Here is an 8740-nt window from a genome sequence, read left to right as displayed (position 1 = left end):
GGAATGACCAGACAGAAAGATAGAGAGATAGATGTGGAAGGCACTATATAATAAATAGATATGAATGGCACTATATAATAGATAAGTGCTGCTTCAGTTTGTGCCCCCAAAACCTGCACTCCCACCTAAATGTATTTCACCAGTTGCCCCTGCTATGAAGCAACCATGTTAGACTAGAGATACAGAAAATACCATGAGGGATGCACAAAGGAGATTGCTATTCTTTGAGGTCCTCAACTCCATTATTGCATCATGCATGATAACATGCTGTAGCTCCTTTTATGCTAAATTACTCCCAGATGCCAATTGCATATTTCATATTTAAAGTCTGACTGGTAGAAATGCTTCTCATTTTTCTTTCTGAAAGTTAATTCATCGTAATGCAGGTTTTGCAGAGGTGCCGTGAGATCATGGCCGTGATGGAATGTGTGAATGTGCAGTGGTGCAGTGGTTAGCAGAGCCCCAAGTTTGAATCTTCATTCTGTTCCCAGTCTGTATGGAGAGGTCGTGTTGTTCCAGTGTTCATGTGGGGTTTTCTCCAGTTTTCTGCCAAGGTTCATAAAAGCTTGTTATGCCGTGTTTAGTAGTATCAGGGTTTGCATGTTGGCATACCTGCCGTCTCTGTGGAGATTGCATGTTCTTTGCAGGGTCTCATGAGCTTTTATTGCTCAAAGACATGTTTATTAGGCTAACTGATAACTCAAAATTGACTCCATGTGGAGGAGTTTGCCTTGAGATGGACTGATGCCCAGAGCTGCCAGGTTAGGTTGTAACCCCACGTGACTGATTGAAGCTTCTTTTAGAACCGTGGAATAAAACATATGCAATGAGAAGGAAAAAAATCAATAATTTGTACACAAGTGAATTTTAAGTGCACTTTAATATAAATGCATTTGTTTTACAATCAAATACACTTATTATGTACCAAGAACACAAGAACACTGTTACGCAATGTCCATTTTAATAAATATGTATTATAAAAAAGTCTTTTTATACAGTCTATATATATATATGTATATATAAATATACAATTTGTACACATTTCACATTCCGTGAATGACTATACAGTATATACATATGTATAACTATGTATATACATATACCTTTTTTCTTTAATTTAGCATGTAAAATAGCTAGAGATTATACAGGATTCAATCCTTATACTTGATCGTAGACAACTCTACGTTAGCACGACGACACGTTGGAATATACACATTCGACACGTGTCATTAATTATTATTTTTTTCTGACAGAATATTATACAGTACCAGAACAAGAGTTCTCATACACCTTGACCCACCACTTTAATAACCCATGGGAATAAGGATGGGAATCTCGTCACCCTTTGCCAACTGTAAGTACAGCCTAGCATGGACACCAAAACTTAAAAACAATAAGAAAATCATGATAACAAAAAATAGTAGATTTGCTTCTCTGGAAAATGAGATGCTTATACTTTAGACTTCAATTTTTAAGTCATGAACTGCTGCTGACTGGCAGCTTTTTTGGCCAATCAACCCTTTTATTGGTCCTTCCAAGCTGTGGGACAATGTAGACTTGTCTTCACTAAGCTTGTGGAAGTCCATAATGCACTTCAAGTGTATTCCACCTTTTCTGTCTTGCTTTAGCTTGTTAACACCTGTAACAAGAAGGAGAAGCAGTGCAGCCCCTGGCCAGCCCAGACCCTGCTACCCTACTACCAAAGAGCTGGCATCAGTTTCATAAGAACTGGTTGAAATAAGATTTGTGCTGCAATTGCAGCATTTTGTCAGTGGGTGGCACTAGGTGATTTTGGAAACTGTAGACTGGATTTGGGAAATACTTGGCTAAATTTTTTTTTTTTTTTTTTTTTTATTCAGAGCACATAAAGCATTTTCTGGAAAGTCTTTTAACTAAGACCCATATAGAAGATGCGATAACTCTGGTGAGTGTGGTAGGGGCTGGCAAAACCTGAGGCAGTCTGTGCTGTCTGTCTTGGTAGTTTATTCAGTTTGCAGCTGAATTAGGATGCCAGGGATGCTGTGCTTCTCCATGTAATACAACATTTAAGCAAAATCCTGCATTTACACATTCACAGGAAGAATTGCAAGCTTGTCAGAGAACAGGTGGGAGGCAGCTATAAAAGCTGAATAATCTATATTTTAGCTTTGTCAGCTATACAACAGGTTTGTTTAATATTAATAAACCTTTAGTTAAAAAAAGAACAAAAAATCTTGATAAGTTACATACTGAATACTCACTACGAGTGAATACAATTACATATGTAAGTTCTCTTACAATGTCCTCTTTCGCTTTCCAAATAGCTACAGTTGTCGCTATGCTGTTTCAATACTTTCAGTACATTGCTTAAAATCCCTGTGTATATGCTCTTTTATATTTATACAAAGGAAGATGTTTAAGCTGATGCTGTCATTAGTGTTACTACAAAATATCTCCACACTATAATATGCACCATAATTAAAAAGAGAAGGACAACCTTAGTTACTTTAGCTGTTTAGAGTTAAAAATCAGTGGATATTTTTTTTCCTCATGTTGAATCTTCACATTTGGCAAAAGAAGCTCCACAAAATATGACAATATGCCATACTTAATGAAGTAAGTCACAGACTTATTTTAAAACGAAGCATCACTTCCACTCCCATCTGCAAGGAAATAAAAGAAAAAAGAAAAGAAAAACAAGCGTGGGTTAGATTTTTAAAATTCTCGTAACAATTCAGTAGCCATGCAGTTAGTGCAACCTGTGCCTGCGGCAGCACTTAATGTTTCACTTTTTCTGTTTATGGCTATTAATCTAAATATGTCTTTCATGCTTATGAAATGACTTGAAGGAAAATGAATAACTACGATCAGGCAGGCAGTGGAAAGTTAGCATAATGTTAAGCAGAGTTACTTCTGAACTTATCTGTACATGCATGCTTGCGAATGGTGACTAAAAGACAAGCAAAAGATGCCCAAATGAATGGAGGCTCACCATGATGGAAGCTGTCTTCCATGTGATTCCGGAGTTGATACAACTCATCGTTGAACCCATCACAGGGGGACCTTGAGGCACGTGTCTCAAAGACTGTTTCATACGAGGCTAGTTCTTCCAGGAAGGACTGTTCTTCTGGAGACAGGTCTGTAGACGGTGGTGAGAGTGGCATTGCTGCCGATGCTGTCACCGCCACACTACTACTGTGCGCCGTTTCGACGCAAGGATCTGCTGTGTCCAGGCTCAGTGGACTACTGGTGCTATCAATGCCTCCCCCCAAATGGGGAGGCGAGCACCTCACCACCAACTGGCTCTCTGACTTAGCAGAGGCCAGGGGTGTACTGCTGGAAATAGATGAAGAGGACAAGTCTTTTAAAATGGTCTCGAAGATGTTTTCTTCAAAGAAGGATGCATCTTCAGCGAGAAGGGAAAAGTCTATACTCTTCCATTGTTTGAGAGGATAAAAGTCTGTAGAGAGGTTGGCATCAGAAGGAAGCGGAATGGCTGGCATTCCAGCAGGGAGAGATGAGCTACGTGTGACTTGGTTGTGCTTGGCATAGGACACCTCAGAGTAACTGATTCCATTGCCACCTTTAACATTAGTGTAGGAGCTGAAGTCTTCGGCTAGTGTGCTGATTTGTTCAGCCAGGATGTTGATTTCACTCCTCTCCTTTTCTGAATACCCAAAAAAGGTGGAGAAGGGTTGCTTGATGGGGGACGCTTCTGGAGTCAGGAGGCCCTCAGGTACCATTGGCACATCTATATATAAGGGACCTCTAACTTCAGGGACAGTCATTACAATGCAGTCTCCATCATTCGGGCTGTCTGGAGTAGGAGGCAGCTTTTCATAGATGGCACTGCAGCTCTCAAGCGAATAATACATTTCAGCTGTGCTGGTGGTTGTTGTGGTTGTTTCAGTCTCTGATGGGTTTGTTGTAGTAGCTGGAGGGAAGGCTGTGTCTGGAGTCCCAAAAACAAAGCTGCAGCCACCTTGCTGAGGAGTGTAAGGTGGAGTACATACAGACTCTTTAGCTTGTCCCTGGTGACTTTCAGCACGGAAGGAGGTCTGGTCATAGCTGGAGGAAGAAGAAATGGAACTGCTTGTGGGTGTGTTACTGGGAAGGAACATGAGATTTTGAGTATAAAAGTCGAGGGCTTTGCTTTGCTGCTGCTGCTGTAGCTGCAGATGGTGGCTTGATGTGGTGGGACTGGGCTCCTCCTCAACTGAGGAGATACTAGGCCTGTTCCCACCAAGTTGCATTGATTCTTCTTGCCCCAAAGAGGCAGTCCCAACACCAATGCTGCTGCCAGCTTCTTCTGTAAACTCTACATTACAGACAGTACTGAAGTCAAAAGATTGCACAGAGAGTCCTCCCCCACTGGTTGGTGTGCTGGACAAGGGAGTAAACACTTGATCTGGGCTGGACAATTGACCAGGAGACATAAGTAGGCTCTCTTGGTATGAAGCTGTGGCTCTGAGGACAAATGCTAGCTGACTCTCCTCTGAAGCAAGCTGCTGCCTCAGACTACAAGCTTCAGACTCACTGTAAAACAAGAAAAAAAAGCAAGGATTGTAAGACTCTATAATCCAGCTGTCCATCAAATAGTAAACAATGCGTGTAAAAATCAAATACTTGACTGATGAATAAAAAAATCTAGCTCAGATCTAAGTCATACCTTATGATATAGTTGAAGCAAGTGATGGGATTTTCTGTGCTCTCTGTTTGTAGCACAATGTAGACCCAAACCCATGAGGTGTCTTTGGCTTGCAGGCGGACCACCATTTCCACTTTTCCATCGCTGCTTTCATTTACTGGAAGAGAAAACATGCACAAAATCTTTAGTGCTTTGTCTTGCTTTTTTATAGATTGTTTCCACTTGAATAATATTCTTTGTATTCAGAATTTTAATGACAGTAACCTAAGTTTATATTTGTAGTATTTTTAAATCAACCTTACAACTCTAAATGGTTCCTAACATTAAAAGTGTACAGTACTTACTTAATCGATAATGCAGAGCAGAGGCATGGGAGAGGTCTTGAGGATGGACGAGGCTGTACCAAGACTTGCAAAGGATGTCAGACTTATCATATCCAAGGTACATTGAGATGCTACATTGGAAAAAAATGAACTGGATTAATGCTTAGCACTAAGTAAAAATAAAATATCACAATGTCATTATTAGTATAGCAGAAAGTGTCTGCACATGGAAGATTATTATCATTATCAATCTATTAATTAAACGTATTTACACAGTGGAAACACTATTCCCCATTAGCTAAATATTTTATTCACAAGAATACTTACTTGTCAGAAACATCCATGATAGACATGTCCTTAGAGTGTTGGCTTTCAAAGAAGGCAAAGAAGAAGCCATCTTCGGGGTGTCTGGGCCGGGGCTCAAGCGGGGTTCCAAACGCTATGAACACCGGGTTGCTTGACCAATACGAGCCGGCGGGGGGCTGCAAGAAACGCCCTCGAACCAGAACTAGCTTGTTGCCCGCACTCTGTCTTCTCACCGACTTTGACGTATTGAAACGACATCTGAATAGCCGTTCTGCAAATCACAAAAAAGCAAGTACATTAATGCAGTGATTTCTCCCGCCTCTTTATTAATCAAAAACTAGTTAATATTACAGAATGTAAAACGGAACGTGAGGGCATACAGGATTTTATAATTACAATAGCCAAATGCTACGTGTTGAAATCGTACCTGTTTCGTCAGAAGGAGGCGCAGCCAGGTTACTTCTCATCACAAAGTGGTCTGATGGATCGATGATATCGTATACGCTGTCGCCTTGTGCAACTAGGTCTACCTATAAAAGTGAAAACAGAGAGAGAGAAAAAAAGTTAAAAAAGAAGAGCAAAACAGATGCTCAGTGTAATTTTTAAAAAGATCAGGGCATTTACTTATACACATACTTTTCTTTCTTGTTGACAACCTACCATTGAATGTCCGAGGTGGTCTGCGACGTTTTCAGAAAGGTACAGCAATTTTCCCTCGCTTGTGATTACTAATAGAAACCCTGGAAGCGTCTGAACGAACTCCGCCAATTCGTGAAAAGAAAGAAACCTTCCGCTTTCTTCCATGAGTTCAGAACCTGTGTAAAATCACAATTAAAACTTGAATGATTAATCCCGCTGTACTTTTACACAAACTCAACAGAGGAGACGTTCAGCAGCAGTAAACCAGCACACGCGCTCTACTTCCAGCACCGAGGACAGCGCTCCTCGTTTAAAAGGCGCGTTTTTTTCGTTAAGACTTTTTTCTTATTCAAATAACATTTAAAAATATAATCAGATTGAATTATGCCAGACACAAAGTGTGTATACTATCAACCTGTTGGATTCAGCATGCTTGCAAGTAAAGTTCTTTTTTCTTTTTGCATGCAACACCGAAACACCTACAGCTACAGTACCCGTTTGACAAGCGCATGTTAAACTAATATTATCAAACTTATTACAATAACCGAAATCACTCGTCATCTTGCTATTTACCTTGAGAAAAGAACACCGATTTTCTAGTGTACATGCAAGCCAAAGACATGATGTGCAGGTAGGACAGCCGAGCCTTATCCGCTTCAGAAATTGGTAGCAGATCTTTTAAATTCCTGATTTCGGCGTTAATCTGATCTCTCCTTGCCTTGGAGGCTCCCTTGGTGGACCGATACATCTTGCCGACGTGATCAGAAGTGGCTTGCCTCTCCGGTTCTTGAAGCGCGGTTGCAGCAAGCCGAAGCGCGGAAGAAGGGTGGCTGTCAGTCTGCTTGTCGCGCTTGATCCCAGCTTCTCCAGGCTGCCCGTGCTGCTCCAGTATGCTGCTTTAGTGCTTCGATGCCTCCAGATGCCTTGGCTGGTGGATCTGGCTGATCTACTCTCGTTGCAGCCCTCTTTTATAGGCTGACTGGGTGAGTGGGGGCCCTGTGGCATTGCCAACGTAACAAGGTGGGTTGGGGGAGGGGGGAGGAGTGGGGTTTGTGCATTCGCATCAATGGAAGAAGTGTGAGGATATGAAGGAGTTATCACCCCCCCCCCCCCCTTCTTCCCCTTGTGACAAAAAACAGACGTCACCCCACTTGTGTAGATGACGCGGTTGAAAAAAAAAACGAAGAAGAATCGCTTAGCGACACAGAGCACCCGATTAGGGCAAAAACAGAGAGGGAGGTGGAGTTAGTCTGTTGGAATCACGGTCCTGATAACCAGGTTGGCTGAGAGCGTTTTAATGCAATTGAGATGACAAGCAGTCCCTATCGAAAGTTGTGTTCTTGAACGCGCACACACACCGACACTCACTTTTATTCCAGGACAGTGGCGTGTTATTAGTCAACAATGTTAGAATAATGAGACAAATGGGATAAGCCTACAATGTAAGGTGTGTTTATATAGGCTTTATATGTGCATTATGTGTACAATGTATTGATATCCTTGTTATTTACTACCAATAAATATATTGCTGCATAAATATTCCATATTTTTCCATTCCCCACCGTATATGATCGCTTATGGGCGATAAGAAGGTAAGAGTCTTTTGATGTTATAATGTTGGGGAAACGAATCCTTAATCTAAAAGAGGACCATGTAAATTTTCGTGCTTGCATGGATTTGAACAGTCTCGAGTAAAAATGAATGGCTGAATCGTTTGCTGAAAAGACATCACTGGGGTAGTGTTGCCGTTATTTTAGTAGCCCGCTGTGCTAATAAATGCGTTTCCAGTGTTATAACTGAGCCGACACGTACAATGAACTCAGTTGAGAATGATGGTGATTATAGCAATAGACCAGACTACATTTTTCAAGGAAAAAAAAATCTTTAATTACGTTGCAATGGTTGCATAACGACTTTTACCTTATATGGGAAAAAAGATTTCTGTGAAACGTAACTTGGAGCTTGCGTTTTTAACTCTTAAACACCCTCAGTCGAAATAAAAGTAAGGGAAGTCTTCTGTGAGAAGACTGTTGAGGTGGGTGTAGTAGTGTGTGCATGGATACACATTGCCCGAGGAAAGGGTGAATCCTTATGGTTTAAAAAAGCTTTAACATCTTTTAAAAAGCGGACAAATGCTCCTTAAGGAATAAAAACATCAAATGCACGTTTCAGTCTTCTGACACCCACCTGAAATCCAAGTTGTGCAACCCGACATGTCAACCGCTTTACTAAGCTTGAATGCTGCGCGGAGATAAGGTTTGTCTTTCGGTTAGATATCTAATTAAACTCATGATTTCAATAATCAAGCATGGCATTACATCGCGGATTATGAAAAAAAAAAACCGAGAGTGAGCCAGCTGACAGACGAGAAGGTCTTGTCATTTAGCTGCAGTATTTAACGGGGAGCGACGTCTTCAGCCCCACTGCAACGTGCAGTCTGAAGAAGAGAAATGCGGAATCTTTCCTGCGGTTTCTTCACTGTAGTTATTCCCGCACAAGATGACCTTAACGTCCCAACCCGGCCACTCAAACCACGTCTTTACTTCGTCGTGCCGATGATGATGATGATGGGCAGCACGAAGTTTTTCCCTCACACTGACTGGTGGAACTGTAGGAAGAGCGGGCATCTCGCATAAGACAACTGATGCTTTTAGTTCAACGACTACTATTTGCTCATGATTTAGACTGTCTGTCCTATATCACCTGAACCAGTGTATCTAGGATTTATGAAATTAATGCTTCTTAATCGACTCTTGTTTGCTCTCTTTCATTTTGAATTTCCATGAAACCAATGAACTCCCTTGAGTGCTGTAGGAGCAGGAAGAAAATAAAAAAAAATGCAGAT

The 8740-nt window shown here is 41.2% G+C and overlaps 1 protein-coding gene across 2 annotated transcripts; it reads right to left on the bottom strand.

Moving 5' to 3' along the window:
- Window positions 1-874: 874 nt before the first annotated feature.
- On the bottom strand, window positions 875-6887 carry npas4a (neuronal PAS domain protein 4a). Of its 2 annotated transcripts, XM_028793771.2 has the most exons (8): window positions 6469-6884; window positions 5917-6071; window positions 5684-5786; window positions 5278-5527; window positions 4972-5081; window positions 4649-4784; window positions 2972-4515; window positions 877-2642 (listed from the first exon to the last, which is right to left on the bottom strand). In XM_028793771.2, exons 1-8 carry the CDS (start codon window positions 6641-6643, stop codon window positions 2614-2616), a joined length of 2502 nt encoding a protein of 833 aa, XP_028649604.2. In that variant the 5' UTR covers window positions 6644-6884; the 3' UTR covers window positions 877-2613. The 2 variants fall into 2 exon arrangements, with proteins under 2 accessions (XP_028649595.2, XP_028649604.2); XM_028793762.2 differs by having other exon boundaries at window positions 875-4515; window positions 6469-6887.
- Window positions 6888-8740: the final 1853 nt, after the last annotated feature.

This window comes from Erpetoichthys calabaricus, chromosome 1 (assembly GCF_900747795.2).
Source record: "Erpetoichthys calabaricus chromosome 1, fErpCal1.3, whole genome shotgun sequence".
NCBI lineage: Eukaryota > Metazoa > Chordata > Cladistia > Polypteriformes > Polypteridae > Erpetoichthys > Erpetoichthys calabaricus.
This window is presented reverse-complemented; position numbering and strand designations above follow the sequence as displayed.

Coding starts and splice junctions, on each gene's coding strand:
- npas4a (XM_028793762.2), bottom strand. CDS start 6,643: ATGTATCGGTCCACCAAGGGAGCCTCCAAGGCAAGGAGAGATCAGATT. Junction 5,082..5,277: donor ATCATGGATGTTTCTGACAA/GTAAGTATTCTT, acceptor TTTCCAATGTAG/CATCTCAATGTACCTTGGAT. Junction 4,785..4,971: donor TGCTCTGCATTATCGATTAA/GTAAGTACTGTA, acceptor TTTCTCTTCCAG/TAAATGAAAGCAGCGATGGA.